This window comes from Neomonachus schauinslandi, chromosome 2, assembly GCF_002201575.2.
Source record: "Neomonachus schauinslandi chromosome 2, ASM220157v2, whole genome shotgun sequence".
NCBI classification, from domain to species: domain Eukaryota; kingdom Metazoa; phylum Chordata; class Mammalia; order Carnivora; family Phocidae; genus Neomonachus; species Neomonachus schauinslandi.
In genome coordinates, this window is record NC_058404.1 from 35041866 (window position 1) to 35068130 (window position 26265).

Here is a 26265-nt window from a genome sequence, read left to right on the forward strand (position 1 = left end):
CATAGGCCTCTCTGTTTATAGAGTGGCAGAGGCAGGCAAGCTGTGTTTTGTTTTTATAAAAAATGATTTGTAAATATATCATGGTATCCAGTGCATTGGCATTTAACATTCACTTAAGCCATCCCTTTGACAGCAGTGGTCTCTATCCCTTTCCAGAGAGAAAAGGAAAGGAAAGGTTAATCACTGTCACCCTAGAGATGGCAGAGGTAAGGCTGGGGTACAGGACCCATGCCTGGCCTTTACTTGTCCATCTGCTTATAGACTAATGCTAAGCCACTAAGAAGTGTCAGATTTATGGAATATTTTTATATTCTTTACTATATAAACTGAGTTTGAAGTAAGGGTTACTGAGAATTAAGTAGCATTCAATTATATTTTAAAGGGGAAACTTTTGTCAAGTTGTTGTCTTCAAATTTAAATTTATTCTTCATATTAGCAGAATAGATACTATTTAAGAGTAAACCAAAGGACAAGCAAGAATGAGTCCCTGTAACCAAAGATGAACAGCATAACCCTGGACACCTAGATAAACCACTGTTGGTACTAAGAAGTGTTTTCTGATGGTGAGGGGCAGGCAACTGTAAAGGAGCTTTATATCTTGTCTCTCCGCCTATGGTATCATGGTTGTATAGTACACAGGATAGTAAGTTTGAGTTAAATTCTTAGTTGTATATTATTTGCACTACTTCAGTTGTATCATGTGCAATCTCTTGACCAAGCCTATTTTTAAACTCTGTAGAGTATCATTTTATACATATTCCCTGTTACAGAATTTGTATTGCTTAGCTCAGCAAGAGATTGTCTGCATGGAAAGATTAATAGCACTGATTAGCTTTCTGATATTTTGCACTTTTTGAAATGTTTGTTTTTTACATGATTCTATTTAAAAGTTTACGAAATACTGAAATAAAACCATATTGACCCAGTTGCCTACTTTTACCTGGTTCGATCCATAATAGAGAAGAATAATACAATAACCATTTTCTTACCCTTTATGTTATTAAACAAATTAAGAAAATAAAAGTTTGGGGCAAAGAACTAATATTTAAGTTCTTTTCCCTTGACTGGTGTTTTCATTATCATAGGCAGATGTAGTTCAGAATTTAAAGCATGGCAATTACAAAGTCAATATTGAGACTGTTCTTCAATATTTACAGGTAATCAGCCTCCATTACAGCCAGTTAGATCACTTATGTCAGATGGGGAAGCCAGTGTTTTTCTTTGGAAATGTTCCAGCTCTCGAACGGTACTCTACGTACCAAAAACACCCATGTTCACCATTTTTGACTGTCACATTTATTGAAGGAAAAAGATACATTGAAAATATAGAAAGTATGATCGCAAAGAGCAGGGCAGTTGTAGGTCCTATAGCATCAGTTCTGATGATGTCCTGTAATTGTCCCTTATATCCCATTATGAAGAAGAGACAGAAAAAGTTCATTTTGTCCTCCAGAGAACATGTGTAATTTTTCTTTCCTGCCTTAGCCAGTTGCAGAGTTGATGCATTTGGGCAGATCTTCAGTCATGCATGGAGGGAAAGCAGCTCATAAACAAACACAGTTCAGGAGTGTGGTTTCAATACTAGCAAGTGATGATTTCCACTTCATTTGTCCTTACCATTTGTAAAAAATTGTTTATTTAGTGATTCAATAAATTATGCCCACAGGATTCAAAATGGACAGCAGTATCTGGCTAGACTCAAATAAGATACATGTATAACGTGGTAAAGAAGCCACAACTGGACATTTTCCTACTTAAGGCTTGATGGAATCGTCACCAGAGAAAGTAAACAGAACCAAAATAATTTAGTTGGTCATGCCTTGGGTTTTAAGATTTTGAGCTATGGAAAATGGAAATTTAACTCTGGGTTCTAGGGGTTCTAGGATATGTAAAGGTTTCTTTGTGAAAGATCCTTCCAAGAATGACATTTAAATTAAATGTAAAATGCTGTAGATCTTGGGATACCAATCTGGTGGACTACTGGAAGATTTATCAGAATGTGTGGCACAGAGTTGTGAAAAAGAACGCTGAACCCTGACTCATGACAAATCCATGTGAGCAAAACTGCATAAACATACGGAGACAGAATGAAGTGCTCACCTGTATCTCTTAAGAGTAAAAAGGTCAGACTTTCTTGTCTTGCGCAGTTAAGAGGGGCTGATTCACCTCATCTCCACTGAGGTAGTTCTAGTTTCTAAATACTAAAATGATAAGGGTCACCAGGCTTCTGTGCCATGGGCAGTGCAAGGCTGTCCTGAAATGGTTTATGGCATTCTGCATCCGTCAGAGGAGGATAATACTGCCTGTAGCAGACATAGGCAAATGTCAGGCCAATCATGGCTCCAACCAGTACATCTAAAAGAGAGGAGATAAGGTCTTTTCTTAATCACTGGACTCTCAAATCATGTTAAAACACCACACATTACTGGCATACCGATATTGAGGGTTCGATTCCAGATCACTGCCAGTAAAGCGAGTATCTCAATAAAGTAAGTCAAATGAATTTTTCGGTTTCCCAGTGCATATAAAAGTTATGCTAACACTATCCTGTAGTCTCTTAAAGTGTACAATAGCACTAGATCTAAAAAAAAGTATATACCTTAATTTAAAAATACTTTATTGCTAAAAAATGCTAACCATCATCTGAGTTTTGGGCAAGTCATAATCACTGATCACAGATCACTATAACAAATATAATGAAAAGGTTTAAAACTGCAAGAGTTACCAAAGTATGATGGAGACAGGTGAGCAAATGCTGTTGGAAAAATGGTGCCGACAGACCTGCTTAGCGTAGGGTTGCTAGAATCTTCCACTGGCAAGAGACACAGCTCTCTGTGAAGTGCAGTACAATGGGGGACGCCTCTATAGAGAACTTGGCCCTCCAGGTTACTCTACTTGTTTGGGTGCAAAAAACCTCAATTTCACATTTATCATATAGTTAAAAGGATTATCATCAGGTTCTTTCCTAAACAAGGTTCTTTCCTAAACAAGTTTCTTTCCTAAACACATCTTTGGGGGCGCCTGGGTGGCTGAGGTCATGATCCCAGGCTCCAGGGACACCCCCTGCATCGGGCTCCTTGCTCAGTGGGGAGCCTGCTTTCTTCCTCTGCCTTTGTGCCTCTCCGCCACTCGTGCCCACTCTCTAACCCACATCTTTAAGTAAATATAAGCCTTCTTCCGAGGATACGCTAGATTGAATTTTTTTTTAATTCAACTAGGCAACATAGAGTACATCATTAGTTTCAGAGGTAGAGTTCACTTATTCATCAGTTGCATATAACGCCCAGTGCTCATCACATCACGTGCCCTCTTTAATGCCCATCACCCAATTACCCCATTCCCCCACCCACCTCCCACTAGAGTGGATTTTTTAAAAATTCAAGATAACAAAGTTTCACTTACTGCTATTAACCCCTTTTTCACCATGTAAAGAGTTTTAGAGAAAGCAAAAAACTGTCCAGGAGTTGCCCTTCTTTGCAAAAAATTAGCTTATTCTTAAAAACAGGGCTCCTAAGGACTTCCGGGCAATACTATCAGCTTTTTTTGAATTACGGGTTTTCCGTGAAGATACTCCGTAATTTGGATGTTTTACTATATCATTCAACTTAAATTTCTTTGGTTTAACTACAATTTTATGTTTTCTTGAATTTTGGTTTCTGAACAAAAATCTAATGAGAATGAGCTTGATTTTTTTTTACAAACTTGATTTTTATTTTAAGACAGTAAGTAAACTGATCTTTGTAAAAAATTTCTTAGAGAAAAAAAATTCTTAGAGAGTTTATTCTGAATTTAGGATGCTTCAAAATAATGGAAAAATTGGGACATTTCTCCTTGGTAATCTCTTTAAAAGGAAACTGCTTTCTCATCTTCCACACAGCTATACATACTCTTGATTCAGAAACCCAGACTATCCGAGACTCATTTGTTTATTCATTTAACAGATACGGTCAGCATCTCCTCTGTGCCAAATGCTAGGGATACAGTGGCAGGTGAAACATGCAGACTTGCATGGCAGGAACACCTTGCTTATTACCTTGCCAGTGATGCTTATAGTCACAGATGCGGGACAGCGCGATCACAGATGCGAGGAGGAGAGGTAACAGAAAGGCACAGAACCTCCAAGACTTCCCACGGCCTTGTGGTGTGAAGCAATGTAACTTCCCTGCCAGGTAGAAGGAAGCGAAGGCCAGACCAGCAAATGCAACTAGAAGAGGGAAAACCTGTTAAGTATTACGTCTTTTAAAGGAAGCTCCCTCACTCATCTGCAACTAGGGGGCTGGGGGCATGAACATGTTTTATCCTTTTTTGGTACACTTGTGGTGTAGATCATTGACGAGGAGGACACAAAAGGAAAAATGAAGGACTTTACTGTGTGTCCCATAGGTAATAATACTGACCCTTAGGAATAGTGTTTGGAATACTGGCATTAAGACTTTGGGCAGGTTACTTCTTGATGCCTTAGTTTCCTGATGTATAAATAGGAATCATAAAAATAATAGTATCAACCTCTTTAGGCTATTATGGTACCAAAAGAGATAAGAATAAAAAAACGCTTTCCAAAGCACCTGCAATAAAGGTTAGTTAATATTTTTCTAACTAGTACCAGATTGCAGGATCTAGACAAATAATACAAGACTCATAAAATGTTCAAATCTCATGAAGGTAAACTACTTCCTCTGTCCTTGAATATTTACCCTAATACTTGAGGCTCAGGCTTGTGAAATCTTGGTGTTACTAAAGAAGGAGGGGATTCTCTAGTTTTTAGATACAAGAACAAGAGTAGAGAGATGGCCCCATCCTCATAAGCTTCCTAAGCTAAATTCAGTGACCCCAAAAAGGCACAGATGCTGAGTCCCTGTGGTATTCATACAGGAAGAATGTCCACTAGGGAAGCTCTTGCGGCCCTCATTCACCACGTCCTTCTCCCCTGTGCATGTCAAGTCGGACTGGGCTTGCCCATCGGGGAAGCAGCGGTAGAAGAAGTCTGGGCGTGGCCTGAAAAAATAAACATGGTCTCAACACATCACTTAACAACTCCAGAAATTATTTTTTGGTTGTATCAGATACTGTAATCCTGTTCACAGTTGGTCAGATTTAGTGTCCCAGGCAAAATAATGAAACTGGATTAGGATAGTCACCATTAAAAGAAAAACATGATTTCCAAGGTCCACGTTTAAAGCGGGGGGGGGGGGGGGTCAGTCCAACACAGGATAACTTTTTAGGGCAAAGAGCAAGCCACCCTGCAGCTTCAGGGGGTGTTCCAGAGGACACGGACCCCGCTGTGCTGGTCCGTGGGAACCGCTGTTCAGGGCAGCAAAGAGCCCAAGTGTCACCCGCAGGACAGCCGTAGGGGAGGGAGGCCATGTTAGGTGAGAAGAGCAAGGTCAGACTGAGGATAGAGGACAGGGTGCGGTTAACCATCTCCTGCGGACTGGGCCGAGGCAGGCTCCGGGGCGCGGACTCTGGCCACTTACCTGCCCACTATCAGTTTTATTGTGTTGGTAAAGACACCATTCAGAGCCAGGGCAAGGCTGGCAGCTGGAACGCAAAGAAACTTCCTGTTAGTGCTTTCTGCCTAGGAGGACTTGCGCGGTTACGGTGCCATCAAGAGAGCAGCCAGGGTCTTTCTGAGACCGGAACGGGCAGGCTCCAGCTGGAGCGGAGCAGAAAAATCATTCTAGCCTTGAACGTGGTGGAGTACAGAGAGAGCTTCCGTACTAGGCTGGACACTAGGCTGGGGTACAAATCATCCAGCGCATCGTTCACCTCGGAGGTTAACGATGTTCTCAGAGTGCCACTCTTCTCACGGGTGACAACACGGGTACAGGGGAGATAGGACGCCTTGAGGAATGCACAACTCAGTGGCCTCCACACGCAGAGGTCACACCTCCAGTGGCCGATATGACAGCACGGAGGAGCTAGAGACCAGCCCAGCCAGAGAGGGCTCGTTCTTACCCAGGCAGGCTTGTTTGCTGTCAGTCCCACCTGCCTTCTTGAGACATCTGGCCAGGAGGATCAGAGACAGTGGGGACAGAAATGCAATGACCTGAACCAGAAGATGGCAGACGTTAAAAAACCCAAACCCAGCCCCGGTAAAACCACGCGGCTAGTGGTTCAAGTAGGGCCTACAGGGAAGAGGGATGGGAGGCGACAGCGGAAGTCACAGGTCAGACCTAACGGGTCCCTGTCAATAGACAGCGACCGTGTCTGCGGGGTAGTTGGGCACAGGGCAGCTCCACCAGCAAACGCCACCGCCATGGGCCGTTACTCTAAGGGCCAGGGTGCCTCAGGCCATCCTAAGGAGCGGAGCTCACGGAACGTGTCTCTGGAGCCCACACTGGCATCTTGCCCCTCTAAATTTGGATTTTAATCGTAAGGAAACAAAACGGCGAGCACCTCATCGAAGGGAGCAAGCAGTCCCCCACAAAGATCATGCCGGAGCCGGAAGGCCCACCTGCGCCCTAGCATCAAGCTCAGTACTAAGAATCAAGGGGCGGAAGGCAGGCTGGTTCTCCACGCACAAACATGGGCTTGGTAGGAAAATACTCGGCTTCCACATACGGATTCCGGTACAGCCACATCTCCTCGGGTTGGATCCGCCTCTGGAAGGGAGGAAGGAGCTCTGTTACCCTGGAGGGGAAACACAAATGCGCAGAGCACGTGCGTTAGCTTCCCGGGCCCGGCGGGGGCTGCCCGGCCGCCCGCCTCCTTCGCGTGGACAGCCCGCCCGCGCGCCGCTCCGGCCGGTCGGTGCGAGAAGGCGCCGGCCGCGGGCCGCTTACAGGAAGGCCGCGAACAGGGCGAGCCGCACGCCCAGCTCGGCGCCGAGGGCCGCCGCCGCCGCCTTCCCCATCCTGCCGTCCGCCGCGGACAGACGCTGCGCTGACGTGGCAGCGGCGGGACGCGGGCCCGCCCCCGGGAGGGCTGTCCCCGGGGGCGGGCCTCGGCGGCTCGGGGCGCGGGCTGGCGGGCGCCGGGGGAACTGCACCCGAAGGGCGGGTCGGCGATCCGGGACGCGGGGAAGCGGGAGGCGCGGCTCCGCGCGGCCCGGCTTGCAAGCAGTGCCATTCCAGGGGCCGCCGACCCCGAGCTGGCGCCCGGGATGAAAGTGACGCACATCTCCCCCTCCCGCCCTTCGCTCCACAGCCTCCTACCACACCGAGCGAGCAGCAGCATTCTCCAAGGGCCTTCCCTCTGGGACACCACCACCAAACCCCACGTCTATTTGCGGCACGGCAGCATTTCGGAGGACCTCGCTGTGCCGCAGGCCTCAGCGGCCGGGGGCGGGGCGGCGGTGGGGGGCACGTCTCGGGTCCTCCAGCCCGGCACCCGGTGCCCTCCCTCCCATCAGGGCCTCTAGCCCAGCAGTTGTGGCCAGAAACTACAGGCAATGAACAAGTCCACAGTTTAATTTGGAACATACAGGACAATTTATTGAAGTCAATCTCAAGCAAAATCTGAAGTCAGTGGAATGTCATTAAGAACCTTTCCAAATTAATCCTCACGGAAGCAAAAAACACATTTGAATTCCAAAGTATTTGTAAAATAAAAAAAGGCAACATCTCAGTAAATATAATGTACAAAAATTTATGTTCCTACCAGCACACACAGTAGTAAGAAGCTTAAAATTACAGGCAATCCTAAATACACTATAACTAGTCAACAGTAAGCTATCTATATACAGATTAACCAAGCTTTACACGTTTCACACTATGCAGTAAAACATAGGCCAATCAACAAAATCCCCAAAATATCATATATCTTGAAGTCTATGTGGCAACATCAAGTCATTATACAGTAATGCCCTAGTGGAACACCCCCCAGGGAAAATGAACACTAATCCCTTAGTGTCAAGAGCTTCTAGCCAAGTCACAGAAACTCAAAAGAGATTGACTTTAGTGAATATTGATGCTTTGTTATTAAAGACTCAAGTCTCGAGTGATTTAGGCAAAATAACATTTCACAGGATCTACAAAGTTTATTACAGATAAACAAAGTACAGAAATAACCAATCTACAAAGGTCATTATCATAGATAAAGATCACAAGAAAAAGAAAACAATCTGTAGGTATCTGTGTTTGTTGTGCAATATCACAAGTGGTTACAAATGAATTTCTCGTATCAATTCCAATTGTGCACACACCCTTGTATAGAAAAAGGATCTTATTAGCCGGCTGTAATCATCATTTAGCATCTTGGTCATCGGAGGCAATGTGATTTTCTTTTTAACAGAGGGTATGTGACAGCACAAATGAGATAAAAGAGCAATATTAATGACGACAGAGTAAAAAAGTAAATTGTATCCAGTCCACTCCTAACCTGACAAGAATACCTCATACATACCTCGGCCTGGTGATCTGAGGGACACCGCGCCTCGTGCACACATCGCAGGTCTGTGGCCAGCACCCGAGGGGGCTCGCTTGCCAATTCGCAGATGCGGAAGGTCACATAAGAAAACTAAGGACCGAATAAATGACTTTGGCAACTGTTCATCTTTTCCCTTTTTCTTACGCATAACTGACTTTCACAGGCTACAGAAGGGCAGGCCGCTCCCCGCCCCCCCCCCATCTGAACTTGTCACTTAAGCAATGGACTGACGGAGAAAAGAACGGAAATGGTTTTTGAAACACACAGATTACACCCTGCGTTTCAGGAGTGTAATGTAAGTGCAAATTTTTGTTTTTTCCCTACACAGGCATATATATTAAAAGGAAAGAAGAGGTGCATGGGGATAGGGTTGACAAAATGACAAAATAAAGAACACACGTGGGAAATACTCATAAAAAGGCTGCTGGTATTTCATGCAAGAGTCTCTTCCCGAATGTGTACATGAAATCTGAGCTATCTGCTGTGGATACTCTCTCCCATTTGCAGAACTTTGCCTTTAATCCAAGTTGAAGAGGACAAGAGACTAGGTTGTTTTCAAAACAGTATACAAAACAATGCTTTCTACTTCATAAGTTTAAAAGTAACTAAAATAAGGGGAATCTGAAGAGTTTCAAGTACTTAAAAAACCTGAATTCAATGAGGCAGAGGTCTCAGTGTTAAAGTGACTACTTCGTACCTGTGGTAAACATCATTCCCCCTCCCTCACCCTGTTCTAACCCCCTTTTCTCCCTGTACCCCGCCCCGGGGAAAAGTTGGTAGATTTCAGTATATACACATTTCCAACTTTTCAATCTTCTTTAATACATGGCAAAACCGTCTAATCAGATCTGTTCCCCAGCTTAGCTGAAAATGGAGACGGGTTCTACTCTTGGTTTACAGATAACCGGGGACCAACTGTAAGTGGCCCGAGGCCAACGGAAATCGTTCCAAATGATCACTTTGTGTCTGCAGCAACTTGGCCAACTTGGGAAGTCGAGTCTGCGCTGCCAGAGGTACCTCCCCGGTGAGCTTCCCAAGCCCTAAGGGCTCCGCGGCCACCTGTTTTCTTATCCTGTTGGGAGCTGGCAGAGCCCTGACTTCAAGGTGAATGCTGAAGGACCCTGGGCGGGCGTCCAGAGACCAGGCTCTGTAGGCTGCTCTCTGCCGTCCAGACTGCAGCGCTCGCCCTGGCCCTGGCCCTGGCTGGAACCCAAACCGTGCGATGAGGCCGAAAGGAAACTACTTCATGAACCGGGAGAGAAACCTGTCCAACAGCCTGCCCACTCTGAGAGTCCTCTACATGATTATCTCAGAATTCCACAACATTATTTACAAGCATGTTTCCAAGTATTATGTGGAAATGGCAGAAGGGAGCTGGGAGCGGCCACCCCCCTATTATTATTATCAACATTATTTTAGTTTTTACATTTGTTCCTGACTTGAACACACAGATAGCTCCCAGTTTCAGTGATTCTAAAAGTCGGCCTATTCTATAGCTTAGGCCAGATCATTTTTAAGAATTAAGGTAGAGTAGGAACTTGTTAAAATAAAAATGAAAATAAACCCCACCTCCCTCCTGACTCTAGCCCTGATTAGCTATTAAAGAAGTGAACCCCTCCGGGCGGGCCGGCCTTCCAGGAATGAGGGGCCGCCAGCCCCTGCCTGCGCCGCGCATGCCCGGAAGGCCGCCCGGGAATTCCTCTGTAGTTGTTACCCATCTGATTTCTGAAGCTTTATGCCGATTATCAAAAATTTTACATTCGCTTCTTCTTCCAAAGAATTAACATGAGGCTAAAAAAAGAACCCACCATTATCCCATGATGCTTTAAGTTATTTCATTTTGGGACAAGAATAAAACCCAACCATTTTTGCTCTGACCATGCAGATTTACAAGCTAACAAATAGCAACTACAGACTAAGAGCGAGCCACACGTCCTCTGACCGTCTCGCTGGTGAAGCGCGGGCAAGCGCAGTGCGTGCGCGCCATGCACGCAGGAAGCACGGCCCTCTCTCCCCCTTCTGCTTCCACAGCCTGCACCGAGCAGGTGGGCAGTGACAGCCCGGAGCTGTGAGGAGAGCGCCCTGGCCCTGGCGGGGCTCAAGCCACTTCCGGACCATTAAAGAGCACTCCTGGACGAAGACTCCAGAGCTATGGTTAGCTGTTTTGTTTTCACCCTGATTTCTGCAATGGCAGAACGATCCTATTAGGTACCCCCAACCCCCCAAAAAGATTAAAAAATCTCAGCAGAGCTGTTGTAACACCAACAAAATGTGACACGATGAAGAAGCTGCATAAAAATACTGAAACCTAAGGTGTCCGTAGGTACACAGCACGTACCCGGCTTACCATATAAAAGTCATCAGGTGTTAAACAGCACTAAGTCCAATACAAAGCAAGGAGGTAAGATTTCATGTGGCATACGGTTTCAGCGAGAGAGTTACATTTTGAATGTTAAAGGAAATCCTTCATGTTAGTAAGTTTAAAAAAAGCAAACATTTATCTCATATATATATACACACACATATATATATATAAAATAAAGTTTTAGTATGATAAAACCTAGATTTTCTTAAATTATTTTTAAAAGGACATCCAGCTATCTAACTGCTCAAGAACAAAGTTTAGTGTCCCGGCGCGCCGTGCTGCATGTCACCGGCAGCGATCTGATTCGGTAACATGCACAGCATTTTCCATCTTGCTGTTTCTCCTGGGATCATATCCAATCAAGAGAATTCCTGGAGGCTCAATAAGTTACCTCAGAATTAATTGCTGGAATCAGGCAAATGGCAGTTTAGGAGCTTAAGTAAGGGAATTGTAGTGTGATTTTTTTTGTTTTATGTTTTTCTACAAGAGAAAATCCAGTTCAATTGCACATTTACATTAAAAAAAAGAGAGAGAGAGAGAGAGAGAGGCACAAAAGAGCTTTTTTTTTTTCCAGAGAAGAACTCTAAATTGATAAGAAAAAAGGAACACACATAACACAACGGAAGGAATGTGGCCGAGCATCTACCCTCCCTCCCTTCATAAGGTTCCTAGGTATTTCTTGAGGGAAAATAAATGCCACCAGGTACCAGCAATTGTAAGCAGTCAAAATTCACAGAGAAAGTTAACGTTCATTCAAGCTAGCCCTAGACTTCTACTTAGTACAGTGTGACAACAATGTCTGACATTACTATTTACGTCATACAAGGAATACTGGAATATACATATTCCGAAGCATTAAATGCAAGTGAATTTTGTGGGCAGACATCTTGATACACTTGCATCTATGAGATCCAAGCGTCCCAACCATTTTTGCTAACAGTGCTTTCTTGGGAGCTTCCCTAAGTGCTTCCTAAAATGAAGTGTGTTTGTGTGGCTCTTACATACCCTGTAGAAGCGCTTCCCCTTCCTCGGTGGGGGTGATTTTAATTAGTAGAGAATACTAAATAGAAATTGTTTACATACAACAGGGGGATACCCCTACCCCTTCCACGCCCCCAAAAGAAGAACTAAACCAAAAAGACCTACTCAGATACAACTCTGATTCGCCTGTGACATTTTCACCAGGAAACTCGGCTGGGCGGGGGGGCGGCGGCGGGGGGGTGGTGGGAATGTTTGATTCAGAGAGGGAAGCAGAGACAGGGAAGGAAATGGCCATAACGCCCTCCAGGTCAGACTAGGGTAGGGGCCCCGTTACACTGCGCAGAGGACGGTGCCTGAATGATCCAACTCCGGCTCTGGGCCTTTCATCTCCCTTTAGCTGCCTTTGTCCACGTGTCAGAGCAACAGGGACGACCATTCTAACTCTGCATTCACATCCACATAAACACGCCTCATCAGAAATGTCCACTGTCAATGGAGAACATTTCAAACTCAGTGAGGGCACCCATTTCTGTTTTTCTCCAAAACCAAAAACCACATTATATACCTTTCTAAGTAAAGGTATCACATCATAAAGCCCAGCTAGGTTCAGACCACAGAGGTAAAATCCGCTGAGGCATCTTGTTTTCAAGAGGCCAGATTCAATACTCCCACGGAGCCCTTCTCTAAGACTATGAAAGTGCTTGGAAGGCAAAGAGAAGTGAGCCTACCTACTGCTCAGCAAAGAGGTATATAAAGATCACCAGAACCTTTTCTAGAGGGCCTGCTCCAACTGCTACTTCAAACACACACGCACACGTACACTGAATAGACTATCTGAACTACACTTCTCCAAAGTTTTAAAAAATGAAAATAAATAAAGGAATCAGGGCTACTTTTGCTTTTTACACCCAAGGAACACATCCTAGACTTTAAATGTATCTCATTAACAAAATTTCTTTTTCTCTTCGTTATTTTAAAAGCGAAGACATCTCTTTTTCCCGCTGCAAGGGCATGGAAGCATGATAAAAGGCAAGAGAAGACCAAGGGACTTTGGCCCGCCACAAAAGAATCCCCAACCCAACAAAACAGAAAAACAGACACGGCCAACCGCTTCTGCCCGCACGCACTGGCCCTGGTCGGCGCGGCGGCAGCTTTCTCCCACTAACGTGCCATCGAGTCACTTGTTTCTTTTCCTTTTTTTCATCTCAATAACAAAAAGAAAAAAAGAAGAAATCACCACCCATTTATTCTTTCAGTTCTTCTCCGTGATCTTGTGATGCAAGTTTGCATTTGATCTTGCTCCAGGATTCTGGCGACACAGGAGACTCGGGGTCGTGCTCCGAGCAGCAGAGCCGGCCTTCCAGAGCAGAGGGGACCAGCGCACCTGCCTCATGCTCTCTACAAAATGAGCGTGGGCAGAACTCGCAGAAGGAGACGGCCGCACCGCTGCACTCCTCGCACTGATGCCACGGGCACTCCCACTTTCCTGCGGAGGGGTGGGCACAGGGAAAAGAGCCCCGTTAGTGGCCGTCGTGATTACCCACGAAGAAGCCGGGCTCGCACCATCTGCTCTGACTGGAGACCGAATTCAGCTGACTACGACTCGGCATCTCGGCCACACTCACGTCTCAGTGGACGACTGAGCGTGGGCGTGTGCTCCGTCCCAAACTCAACGCCACGGGGGCCGACGGCTCGCCCACGGCAATAAGGAGCAAGAAACCGATCCTCCTGGCCCGCACCTATCCCATATTTGCAGACAGATTTCTCACTAGCATACTTTCGGTTCAACATTATCCATTCCATGGCTCCACTAAGGGGAGTGAAGTACATTCTAGGTGACACATCGTTGGCAGTCGCAAGTCAGGGAAAGGGTCCTGAAAGGCTCGCTTACCATATGGTGGCTGAGTCAGGTTAAGGCATAAGAGGTGGTATGCTTTGGGACAGTCTTTTTTGTCACACATGACCAGCTCTCCACCATCTCCACATTGAAAACAGTAGTCTTCATGCATCTGCTTTGGTTCTGCTTTGATTTTTCGCCTCTTCTGCTTTAACTTAGCATTTTTGGCCTTTTCTTCGGCTGTTGACGCACACGTCGACTGGCGGGGAGAAGGATGAACACAGCGCATGAGGCTCTACATAGAAAGGGAGCTCCCACAACCTCAGGCTCATCTGAGTTCCCTTGAACTCTTTTGTTCAATTACCTAAAAACCAGCAGGAGGACTTATGCCATAACAGTACTAAAATAAAAATAAGGCTTCATTTTCTCTGACTTTTGAATACGGTGCTTTGTGTTTTAAATTGCAAGGATCCTGAGATATAATTCATGTACCACAGCACTCACCATTTAAAGTGGCTCATTCCGTGGTTTTTGGCATAGTGTGAATTTTAAAAAAGTTTTTGAAAAGGATGTTGATAACTTCAGATTTAATCAGAAATGCAAACACCTCTTCAGAACCTGACAGATCTTACTGAGAGCTGCTTCACTGGAAAGTCAGAGAGTCTACACTCCAGTTAAGGCGAGAGCTGTGAACTAAACCGGGGACCCACTCGCCAGCCCTTTCCTGAGATGGTCACAGACTTCACCAGCCTCACTGCTGACTTGCCGCCGGCCTGGGGCGCTCACTCCCCGCGCAACTGACCTTGGGCCGCACGCCCAGGAAGCCGCTGCAGTTCTCTGCGCCGCAGTGGCACTCAGTTCTGCCGTTGCCCAGACAGTCCAGGTTGTAATTAAACGTTAACTCCATCCCTAAAGTGAGAGAAAGAATCACTCATCCTCAAGTCTTGGGGAACAGACATGCTGTCACACACACAGTCTCATAATGAAAAGAGAGACTTAATTCTGACCTGAAGGCTTTTCCCTCAGCCGTGCTCTGCACTGAAGAGTGACAGGGGAAAAACAACAGAGGGAAACATCCCCACCCACCAAGGATTACAACAAAAACAGTCTATAAAAGCCGTCATATCCTTCTCATTGAAGCGCTCAAAAACAATGTAAGAGACGAAGAATCTGAAATCTGTGCTCGAGAGAAATGGGCTCTGGCTTAGCTTGCTTTTCTCAAGCTAATTTACAAGAATTTCTGAATGAACAGAGTGGCGGCCACACTATCTGCAGCGACTAACGCTTTAACGCATGCTCGGAACGGAGTTCACAGTGCGGATTTACTATTTACACCAAAGACCCAGGGATTCGGACTGGGAGGTCCAAGCTTGCTGCTGGCTGGTCCTGAACAGAGTTCCGGGAATGCAGTCTCTCTTTTAGCTACAGCTCTTCTCTTCTCACCCATTTCCCTAAAACCTGGCAGAGAAGAAACTAAGTGTTGCTGGTAAGATGCTGGATGGCTGAGGAGACATGGAAGCAATAACGGCCTTCGGGAGCTTTTCGTGTCTAATTTGAAACAGACTGATCTTTCAACTAAAAAACAAACAAACAAAAACCCCCACACACAAACCAAGAAACCAGCTGATGCTAACACAGTATGTTCATACTTTAAAGAAGAAAACAAAAGCTTAAACATCTGGTTATATTGGGCAGACAGGAATCATTGGGAGGAGTCATTCAGGAGGGTCGTGGACACACAGGATTCTGTAACATCCTCTCGGACAGAAAGGCCCTTGCTAAACTCCCTTTTGCAGGACATGGATTTTCACTTCTTAGTGGCAGATAACAGTTTCAAATATAATCCTATCTTACTTGAATAAATACTTGAGCATCAAACCTTGAAGGATGTCCTGCCCAGAGAGAGGGGCACGGGGAGCAAGTAGCTTTTTTACCTGCAGGAATATCACAAAGAGCAAAAAGTCCAACTCGAACATCTCCATTCACTGTCCACTTTTGTGTTTCACAGTTTGGATTACAACTGTGGTTCATAAAGCGAGAATAATTTCCTTTGGGGCCAGCATCAATTATACGGTCCTTCAGAAAGAAAAGAAATGAAAGGTACCTCTGACATAAAACGAAGTACAAGCCTCTCTCAGAAACCTCCAACTCGGTCAAGAGCCACAGGAAGCAGCGTTTTGCTACCAGCCGAAGTCTGGCAGCTGACAACTCCCACAACGCATGCTCTCCGGGCTGGTGACCAAGTTCTCTAGCTGATGAGTTTCAAGTCAAAGCAATTAAGATAAAGTGGAATTTATCTTAAAGTTGTTTAAACTTTGTTTCTAGACACAGACCATAGTAAAATGCACTTAGAAGATGACCCGGCCACAGGGGTGCCAGAGCGCAGAGCTCAGCCAGCCGCTTGGCGTGGGAGCCATGGGACTTGCTGTCAGCCCTCCTTGCCTGCTCTGAACAAGCAGCGAAACCAGTCTGGGGGTAAATGGACAAGAGAGTAGGCCATAAAGAGGGACGGAGGAAATATGGAAGCCTTTCCTCTGAATGAAGATTTGGACGTCTGATCGACGGAAGGGCTATCGTGTGGGACATACTCTTCAGTGGTTACCTGTTCCTTCTATTTTACTTACACTGACGTTCAGAACACAGTAAAAAGCTCAACATTCTGAATTCGAACTCTGATCATCTGGATGAGCTCTGGAGGACGGAGCCTCCCATGTGTCATCAAGATGGCTGGAGGGGCCCCGACAGTGAGGAGCGGACTTAAAGGGCTACTCAGGCATCAGAAATAAATGGCATTTTAGGTTTATGAAATTTCTGTTCATGGAAGTTGTAAAACTGTCAAACAATGACATATCAGTTAAAATAAACTTCTTGTAAGTGATTTCTAGTTCTTACTTTTAATGATATTCTAACTCAGTTTCAGGGAGAGCCTGGAACACAGGAAACACGGGTACTAGTCTTAGCCCTTCACTCGACTGTGACAAGATATCCAACAGATCGCTTGTCAGGGCTGGACCTCAGTTTCTCATCCTCTGCAAATCAGAGGACTGCTGAAGAAATTGCACAAGATAATGGATGTCCCGAACGTGTGGCAAATGGGACTTATGAGCATACGGGTTAATCTAGCAGCTTTATGATCATTTTGCTTATGATGGCATCCATTTGTCCTACCTCAGACATGAAGTTTCAGTACACAGAACAATTTAGAGTTAGAATTTTTGCTAAATCAGAACTTTAATGGGGCTTTAGAACTTAGCATGACAGAGCTGATGGCCTCGGTCAGTGATGGAGAAACTGAGGGCCAGGTCCTTCAGTGACTAAGAAGAGCTGGGACGAAAAGCCCCATATGTCCGCCCTGGTCCTGGTCATCTGTCCACTCACATGCCATGTGCAAGGCTTCAATAATCAGCCTTTGTGTAGCCTGCTATAATTAGCACATTATGGGAGCTAGCATACTGGCTACTGTAAAGCGTTCATTCTCCTGAAAAAAAACAATCAAATTAGAGGAAACGGAGTTCAATCTAAGACCATGAAACAAAGACCCAAAATCCTTTTTTCTTACAAAAAAAAAGCAATTTTACCTTGGTAACAGTTAACATATAAAAATTAGTTACACTGTTCTCGTGGGCTCTCTTGATTCGCAATCTGCATTCTTCTTCATCAATTAATTCGCCAACATATTCATTTACAAATTCGCCCTGCAGAGAAGCATGCACTATGTAAATGTAAGACCAATGTACTCTCTTTGAGAGCATTCTTTAACACCACATGTATAATCCAAGAGAATTAACCAAAAAGAATTCTGGAAATCTAACGCTAGAAACAACAGTAGTTGTCATTCCCTGGCATGCAGGGGGCACTAATTTTCTCGTAGCCGCGTCTCAAAAGGTGATAACCCGTCTTTCCTTGCTGACAATATGATTTATGACACTATGTCCAAGGGACATAATGATGGGAGCCTGAGATAAGGCTAACTCAAGTCTTTGAGGCTGTATTACAACAGACTTTTACTAAGTGTGCAGAGTTAGGGTTAATGCCCGTTAAAGATCTGAATCGGAAACAAATGAATTCTTTTTTTAAAAAAACTTTTTATTTTGGAGTAATTCTAGATATTCACAGGGAGTCGCAAAAATAGCGCAGAGAGGATCTGTGCGCCCATCAGCTGGTATTCCCCGCCCGCAACATCTTACAGAGCTACAGGACTGTATTAAAACTAGAGAGCTGACCTTGGTACAATCTACAAATCTTATTCACATTGCACCAACTTTACATGCACTGCGTGTCTGTGTGTGTGTGTGTTAGTCCTATGGAATTTGGTCAGGGGTAGAATCATGTCACCATCACCACAACCGAGATACAGAACCGTTCCATCACCACACAGACCGCTTGTACAGTCCTTTCTAATTACACTGTCCCCCTTCCCTCCTCCACCCCATCCCATCCTTAATCTGTTCTCCATCGCTGTCATTTGGAGGATGTTCTATAAATGAAATCATACAGTATGTAATCTTTTGAGGTTGGCAATTAAAAAACCCCTCAGTCTTAATTCTCTTGAGACCTGTCCCATTTGTTATGTCAGTAGCTCAGTCTGTTTTCTCCCACTGAGTACTCTTTCACACTATGGACGTACTGCGGTTTAACGGTTCACTCTCCTGAGGAATGTTTGAATTATTTTCATATTTTGGCTATTACAAATAAAGCTGTTGTGAACATTCTGGCAAAAGTTTTTGTGCAGACATAGGTTTTCATTTCTCTGGGAGAAGTGGCCAGGAGTGCAGCTGGTTGGGTCAAATGGTGAGTTTGTATTTAATTTTTTAAGAAACTATTTTCCGGAGTGTATGCACCATTTCACATTCCCATCATACTTTCCCACTGTAGGAGAGACCCAGTTTCTCCACATCCTTTCCAGCATCTGGTACTGCCGACTACTTTTTGTTTTGCTATTCTCACAGGTGTGCAGGGATTAGCTTCTTTTATTACTTTTTAAAGATTTTACTTATTTGAGAGAGAGAGCACAAGCAGGGGGAGGGGCAGAGGGAGAGGGAGAAGCAGGCTCCCCGCTGAGCAGGGAGGCCGACACAGGGCTCAATCCCAGGACCCCCGGATCAGGACCTGAGCAGAAACAAAGAGACAGACACTTAACTGATTATGCCACCCAGGCGCCCCATGATTAGCTTCTTTTAAAATAAGGTAAATACTATACATTCAACATCTTGTGTTTATAAATTCATAGTCATTAACCCTTTCACCTCGAAAGCATGGCTGATTCAATCCAGGACAAGAGCATTACCTACAGAACTTTTCGGTCTTAAGAAAAAGAAATGTCTTGGGAAACAAAAAATGTATTTGCTTATTGTTGCACCAGGCTTGTTCTTCTTCCCACCCCCGACCTCCTCCCCCATACAAATTTTCACTAGCCCTTCTCACGGTTCTTAGAATCACAGAACTGATAGTAAATATCAATAATCTAAAGAGAAGTACCATATTTTCTGATTTTGGCAAATCATTAAGAACATAAGCCAACGTTCTTACAAATATTTAATCTTTCTCTATTGATAAAAACAAAAGATTGTCACTTCTGTAATATCGAGAAAAAAGTTAATGGGTCAAATTGGAAGGAACCAACCTAATGACCCACGCATGTCTCTTCCCTTGGTGGTCTGCTGTTAGTGGGGTCAGTGAGGCTCTGAGTCAGCCTCAAGGAGCTACATACTTGTTTCCACTGGGGAGTGGTCACCCCAGAAGTTGACCTCTGGCTTTTTTCTCCCTCCCATTTTCACTGACTGTTAACCTATGACAAAGAATTAGGTTAGAAAAAGAAATGTACAAATACAAAAAAAGAAGAAAAAGAAATATACTACACTGATAACTGTAACACTATAACAGAACAGTTTATTTTCTCTACCTTTCCCTTCCAGTTCTTTCTCGCAAAGGATGGAGGAGGGTCTGCACATTTGTGTGCCACGCTCAGTCACCTTACCAGGCTTTCCCTCCATCCAGCTGGGGCTGTGTCACAGCTGATGAACAATTCGCACCATCACGTGGGACCACCGCCCTCACAGGTCAGTTTCCTCGCCACCCCGTGTTACTAATTTAATGGCAGGTTTTCTTTAACTGAAACCCAGAGAGCAGAACTTCAACCAAGTCGGCTATACATCATCTTTTCCACGTATTAGGATTCAAGGTAAGATTTCATTTAAAGAAATGGTTCTGGGCTGTCAAAGCTTCAGTATCATGTATTATGGTTTTATGAAAATGAGTGAATACAGGAAATTTAAAGTGTTGATATCAAACAGGAAGAGTGCAAGTCTTAAAATTTGATACCACTGTAAATAAATATTCCTAGCTATTTTGTAAGAGAAATATTTCAGATGTCCCAAAGGGACAAACCTTAGCTTCAAAGAGCTGCTTACTGGGGCACCTGGGTGGCTCAGTCGGTTAAGCATCTGCCTTCGGCTCAGGTCATGATCTCAGGGTCCTGGGAATTGAGCCCCAGCAGGGAGCCTGCTTCTCCCTCTCCCATTGCCCCTCCCCCCTACGTGTGCACATGCTCTCTCTCTCTCTCTCTTCCCCCTCAAATAAATAAATAAAATCTTAAAAAAACAAAAAACAAAAAACGAAAGAGTTGCTTACTGGACTTAAAACCATTAACTGTGGGCGCCTGGGTGGCTCAGTTGGTTAAGCGACTGCCTTCGGCTCAGGTCATGATCCTGGAGTCCCGGGATCGAGTCCCGCATCGGGCTCCCTGCTTGGCGGGGAGTCTGCTTCTCCCTCTGACCTTCCCCCCTCTCATGTGCTCTCTCTCAAATAAATAAAAAAAAACAAAAACAAAAACAAAAAACCATTAACTGTGGGGCACCTGGCTGGCTCAGTTGGTAGAGCATGGGACTTTTGATCTTGAGGTTGCTGAGTTCAAGCCCCACATTGAGTGAAGAGATTACTTAAAAAAAATAATAAAATCTTAAAAAAAGACAAACCCAAAAGACACCCATTAACTGTGAATTCAATTGTGAACAAAAATAACCAAATAAAGAGCTTTAAAAATGCTAGAAATCTGTCCTTAAAGACTATGGCAAAAAGGTAGGGTGTAATTCAGCATTTAATATATATTTATTTAATTTCTGAGAAAGAAATCACCTTGTAACAGGAAGTCCCTTTTTTGGCTCTGGCACACATTTTCAGGCATCTGTTATGTGTGAAAAGAAGAGGACTGGCTGTGTACAATCAGTTTCATCTTTGGCTTCTGTCCCCTCAATACACCAAAAGTCTTTTCCATGTTGCTACTCAGTCTTTTATGATTTTGCTTTTCAGGAATTTATACTTCCAGCTATTTTGTAAAAGACCAATGGTCTTACATTAGCAATCCCTCAAGAGCTAACAGGCAGAATAATCCTGGCTATATTTTCTCTTGATTATATTAATTTAATAAATTAGAATACATTTTAAAATAAATGCAATTACTGGATAAATTTCAGGATAACCCCTAAACCTCCCCTGGAGTCACAGGCAAAAATTTGTATTATGATATGCATGGCATTAAAGTAACATCAAAAATTTTGCATTCTAGGGGCACCTAGCTGGCTCAGTTGGAGGAGTGTGCTCCTCTTGATCTCAGGGTCCTGAGTTCGAGCCCCATGTTGATGTAGAGATTAAAAAAAATAAACTTAAAAAATTTTTTTGCATTCTATAATGACTTTTTTTTGTTTTACTTTTTTAAGTAGGCTCCACGCTGAACTCAGGACCCTGGGATCAAGACCTGAGCTGAGCCAAGAGTCGGACACTTAACCAACTGAGCCACCCAGGCGCCCCACTTACAATGACATTTAAATGCTGAGGGCCTTTGGCCAAGAGACCCAATGCATATATCTAACCCATCAGCGAATCCTGTTGGCTCTGCCTTCAAAATGTCAGCAATCCACCCACTTCCCTCCTGTTCTGCGACAACCCCAGCAGTCCACACCACCATCATCTCTCTCCTGGATGATAATGATCTCCTTTTTGCTATTCCTTCAGCCCGTGACCATAAATACCCCAGACTACAGCCAGAGTTTTCTTCTGAACCCCAAGGGTGGCACACAGGTACTTAAGGTGGCCCCCAAGATGCCTGTCCCGGAAGGCTTATACCATGGTGTGATCCTCTGTCCTTGAGTGGGATCTGTGACATAAGTCTAACCAATAGACATGGTGAAGGTGACAGGATGTATGTGATTATATGAGTTTGTTACATCAAGACTTTAGCATCCATCTTGCTGGAGTGGAGTGTCTCTCCCCCTTGTTGGCTGTGAGGAAGCAAACAGCCATGTTGGGGAACCCTATTTGGCAAGGAATCGGGGGCAGCCTCTAGAAGCTAATAGCAGCAAAACAACGAGAACAACAACAACCCGAGACAAAAAAACAGCTGAAGCTCTCAGACCTACAGCTTCAAAGAGCAGAATTCTGCCAATAGCCATGCAAGCAGGAAAATGGATCCTTCTCCAGCTGAGGCACAATAATGAGAATCCAGTCCTGGGCAGCATCTTGAATGAAACCTTGTGAGACCCTAAGTAGAGGACCCAGCTAAGCACTGCCTGACTCCTGAGCCCTAGAAACTGTGAGAAAATAAAATGTGTGTTACATTATAAGTTCCCAAGTTTGCAATATTTTTTTTTTTTTTTTCTGGAGAAGGATAGTTTATTTAATTTAGTGTACCTCTGGCTCACAATTCTGTGTCCTTTTTCCGTGTTGGGGTCATTAGAAGCCCCATCAATCCCACAACATCTCCCCTACTACAAATTAGGGCAACTCAGAGATATTTTTCTTCGCTGGGGGACCTGCTGGCTTCTCCTGTTCTCTCGCTTTCTCCTCGTACATCAGGATCATTTTTAGGATGGCAGATCTCTTGCCCAGCATCATCTTGAGGAAGTCAGAGTAGCTGAAAGTCTCCCCAGAGTCGCCGGACACCTCCCTGATTAATTTCTTGAGCTCCAGGTGGGTCTTGGGGACCCCCAGTTTCTCCAGCATCCGCTTCAAGGACATGATATCGATATCTCCGTTTCCATTCAGGTCAAACTCCATGTATTTCTTCTTGAAGGTCTCCAGTTTGGAGGGCAGATCCTCATCACTGCTATATTTGGAATCATCCAGGAACTGCTTGTTGATTTCATCGAGTCTCTCTTCCTGCTGGGCCTTCAGCAGCCCGAAGGCTTTTCCTCCCTGTAAATCCCTGGTTTGGCTCATAGCTCAGCAGATGTTGATGGAGAAACCGGTAGATAGGTGGATAGAGACGGAGCTGGTGCTCTCTCTGTCTGCCGGCTCTCCTCTCCAAGTTTGCAATATTATTGTTATGCAGCAATAGAGAATGAGCACATCAGCTCAGATCAAGTCACTTCCCACTAAAATCTTCCAGAAGCCTCCCTCCTGTGGCCTCTAAGGCACACAAGATGTAGCCCCAGGCCACCCTCCCTCACATCTCCTACCTACCAACCGCCCCTCTCCTCCTCCTTCTCCAGGTGCACTGGCTCTCCTGCTGTTTCTGGAGCATGCTAAGGCCTCTGTCCTTGCTTTTTCTTCAGCTTGAAATGCTCTTCTCCCTTATGTGCCTGCAAGGCTTTCTCCCTCATGTTCATGTCAAACGTCACCTCCTCAGCCCTCCTTAACCAAGCAGTTTGAAATAACCATCCCTGTCACCAGCCATCCCCTTTGACTGCGTTATTTTTCTTTGCAGCATTTTAGTGGTACTCAACATTATATATCTATTTATTACCTGTCTCTAGCAGACCTACAAAGGTGTCTTGTTCACTACTGTTTTTCCAAATGCCCAGAGGAGTACCTGGCACACAGAAGTAGCTTCATAAACACGTGCTTAATGAGTGAGTTTCACCTCAAGCAATCTAACCTATAGAAATCGGTGCCTAAAGGGGCACCTGGGTGGCTCAGTTGGTTAAGCATCTGCCTTCGGCTCAGGTCATGATCTTGGGGTCCTGGGATTGGGCTCTCTGCTCATTGGGGAGTCCGCTTCTCCCTCTCCCTCTGCTTTTCCCTCTTTCCCTGCCCCTCCCCCCACTCATACTTGCTCTCTCTCTCTCAAATAAGTAAATAAAATCTTTAAAAAAAACCTGGGTGCATGAAGATAGATGATCAAGAATGTTCATTATAGAATGAAATATATATATAAATTTATTAGAAAATAGGTGAAATAAGTTATGGTACATTTTACTATGGAATACAATGGGACTGTTGCAAAGAATGAGGAGAAATCTGTATGTATTGTCATTAAGGTGTATTTATGATATATGAATATATATGTACCATATTTATGTTTTTAAAAACCCTGTAAGTATAGAATATCGGAATATGTATTTGTATATGTTTACATTTATAACTGTGTAGAAAAAGTTATAAAAGGCTACATGACAGCCTCTTAACAATGATCATCTCTGGTGAGGAGATGAAAGGGATGAAGGAATTTCATTCTTTATTATCTTTTTTGTGTTGTTTGATTCTCTTTCCTACATTATATGGTGCTTTTTAATTACAGATGTGATTTTTTTTTTTTACAGGTACAAAAATGTCAAGAGTAACCTAAAATGCCCACCAGACCTACCTTCTCTCAGTGGAAGCCTCTCTGTGTTCTCTCTCCATGGGGACTAGGCAAGCAGGGGGTGGTGGGGGGGGGAGGGTTGGGGGAGGTGGCCTGGGGGCCTGGTTTTAAAATGCACACTGTTCAGGCCTGTCCCAGGTATTTCAGTAAGACCCTTTGGTAAGGATCCCAGGAGATCCCCAGGATCTCTGAAGTTTGACAGCCACTGTTTGAAAAGTAGGATTTGCTGGGGATTTTCATTTTTGAGTTATTTGCATTTAAAAATTTTTCTGCAAAGAGACTGCTTTGAAAACTGCCTCAAAGTATAAGAATGAAGATAATTTCTAAGTGTCAAAGACCTCAACTTCTGCCAATTGCTTTTGCATATATAATCTGAGACTGGTAGAAACCCTTTCAAATACATAGGGCAGGGATTACCATGTCCGCTGGAGAGCAGGGGAAACTGAGGCTCAGGGAGTGAGCGACTTGGCCCTGGCCTCATGGCCATGGAACAGTGATGTGGGCACGAAGTCCTGGGTCTGCTAGTTTCCATCCCAGCACGTTCTGACCTTTGCACTCTTTTGACTCTGCGAAGCCTTTTACAGCTCTTTTGCTTAACAAGTAAAAAATATTTCAAAGAGAAAATGACCGATGTCCCTTCTCCTTTTTATGCCTAATCACAGGACACCCAAAGTTTATGTATACTTTATTACTGCCTCTTCCTACCGCTCCCGCTTTGCTCGAGAAGTGCCCAAGTTTCACCATGGTAAGTTCCAAAATTTTGCCATAAATCCCCATGCATTTCATCCCTAAGAGAAGATGAAGCATCTTCTAAGAGGCACAGGCCCTGGTCTGTCCCCCCAGTGCCCCCGGCCCCCGCTACCTTCTTAATGCTCCTTTTGGTCCTGAGGCCCCAGCCCCTCCGCTCGGTCTTGATGATCTCAGCATCAGGGTAGAGCCTCTTGGTGAAGCACTGGTTCTGGCAGCGCTCGCCGGCCGGGCACACCTGCGGGTGGCACTCGTACTGCAGCATGCGGTTCAGGCACTCCGACTCCAGGCCGCACGGGTTCTCATCGGCTGGCTTGCAGTTGCAGCGGGGAATCTCAGACAGGTCTGCAACATGGATCTGTACCTTTCCTATCACTTTGTTAGCCTAGAAGACGAAGCCACAAAGAAGAGGAAGAATTTAAACAGGAACATCAGACACAGCCAGGCGATTTCTGGCTCGGGCTACTGCCTTGTGGCATGACTCTGAGAAAGGCTCTTTCTTTTTTTTTTTTTTTTTAAAGATTTATTTATTTGAGAGAGAATGAGAGAGAGCACATGAGAGGGGTGAGGGTCAGAGGGAGAAGCAGACTCCCTGCCGAGCAGGGAGCCCGATGCGGGACTTGATCCAGGGACTCCAGGATCATGACCTGAGCCGAAGGCAGTTGCTTAACCAACTGAGCCACCCAGGCGCCCGAGGAAGGCTCTTTCTATCTTGACCTCAGTTTCCCCGTGTAGAAGCTAAGAACAAGATGGCCCCTACCGAGTGGACAGAAATATCAAAGTCTGATGTAAATTCTCCCTTATTTATCTTGTGTATTTCTTCTTCTTCTCGCTGATGGAAACTTCCTAACTGAAGACAACTGTGGGCTTTCTGGAAGAAGAGGAGCTGAACACCTATATTCTCATTTGGTTGCAGGAGAACCTGGTCGGGCGAGAACAGGATTCCACATGGAACATGGTGCTCCTGGCTATGAGAGGGATGATCAACAACCTCCTCACAGCACAGCAGCTGTGGCTCCCATTTTATGCTTCCAACAAAAGCTCCCAGTCTGTTCTACCGAAGACTGGGTGATAACTGACAAAGGTTTTCATAAGTCAGAAAGTGCCTTCTAATGACGAAGACAGTGATGCATTTCCTCTTGCCTGTCAGATATGAGTGTTTTCATGGGCAGAGACTCACTTTGATGTGTTTGTAAGGAGGAGGTTTTCTTGAGTTTTTTTCAATCTCTAGTGCTTCTCTGCTTTCTCTTTGTGCTTTCAATTCCTGGAAACGTTTTGCAGCTTCTTCCAGTGCTGCCAATAAGACCAAACAAAGTATATAAATACCAAAAAACAAACAAAAACTGTTAGGAGAGCAGTTTTACATTGCCTTCCCAATGCCCTGGATCTGGC

At 44.7% G+C, this 26265-nt stretch overlaps 3 protein-coding genes across 4 annotated transcripts in view; all 3 read right to left on the reverse strand.

Moving 5' to 3' along the window:
* Nucleotides 1–1289: 1289 nt before the first annotated feature.
* PLPP5 (phospholipid phosphatase 5) lies at nt 1290–6874 on the reverse strand. 2 transcript variants are annotated; one of them, XM_021681521.1, is made up of 7 exons: nt 6783–6874; nt 6522–6630; nt 5956–6046; nt 5475–5538; nt 4871–4995; nt 4034–4204; nt 1290–2355 (listed from the first exon to the last, which is right to left on the reverse strand). In XM_021681521.1, exons 1-7 carry the CDS (start codon nt 6851–6853, stop codon nt 2195–2197), a joined length of 792 nt encoding a protein of 263 aa, XP_021537196.1. In that variant the 5' UTR covers nt 6854–6874; the 3' UTR covers nt 1290–2194. The 2 variants fall into 2 exon arrangements, with proteins under 2 accessions (XP_021537196.1, XP_044768010.1); XM_044912075.1 differs by having other exon boundaries at nt 5956–5992; nt 6783–6862.
* A 4287-nt stretch (nt 6875–11161) lies between these two features.
* NSD3 (nuclear receptor binding SET domain protein 3) overlaps nt 11162–26265 on the reverse strand; it is a 118775-nt gene continuing 103671 nt past the window's right edge. The window contains exons 18-24 of the mRNA XM_044912830.1: nt 26054–26166; nt 24989–25258; nt 17129–17245; nt 15485–15626; nt 14353–14459; nt 13605–13809; nt 11162–13199 (exon numbers count right to left, since the gene is read on the reverse strand). Of these exons, the coding sequence (XP_044768765.1) occupies nt 12958–13199; nt 13605–13809; nt 14353–14459; nt 15485–15626; nt 17129–17245; nt 24989–25258; nt 26054–26166 (1196 nt within the window). The 3' untranslated portion in view covers nt 11162–12957. The remainder of the gene's footprint in view (nt 13200–13604; nt 13810–14352; nt 14460–15484; nt 15627–17128; nt 17246–24988; nt 25259–26053; nt 26167–26265) is intronic.
* On the reverse strand, nt 22193–22843 carry LOC110573152 (allograft inflammatory factor 1). The gene has a single exon (XM_021681574.1). It carries the CDS (start codon nt 22761–22763, stop codon nt 22320–22322), a length of 444 nt encoding a protein of 147 aa, XP_021537249.1. The 5' UTR covers nt 22764–22843; the 3' UTR covers nt 22193–22319.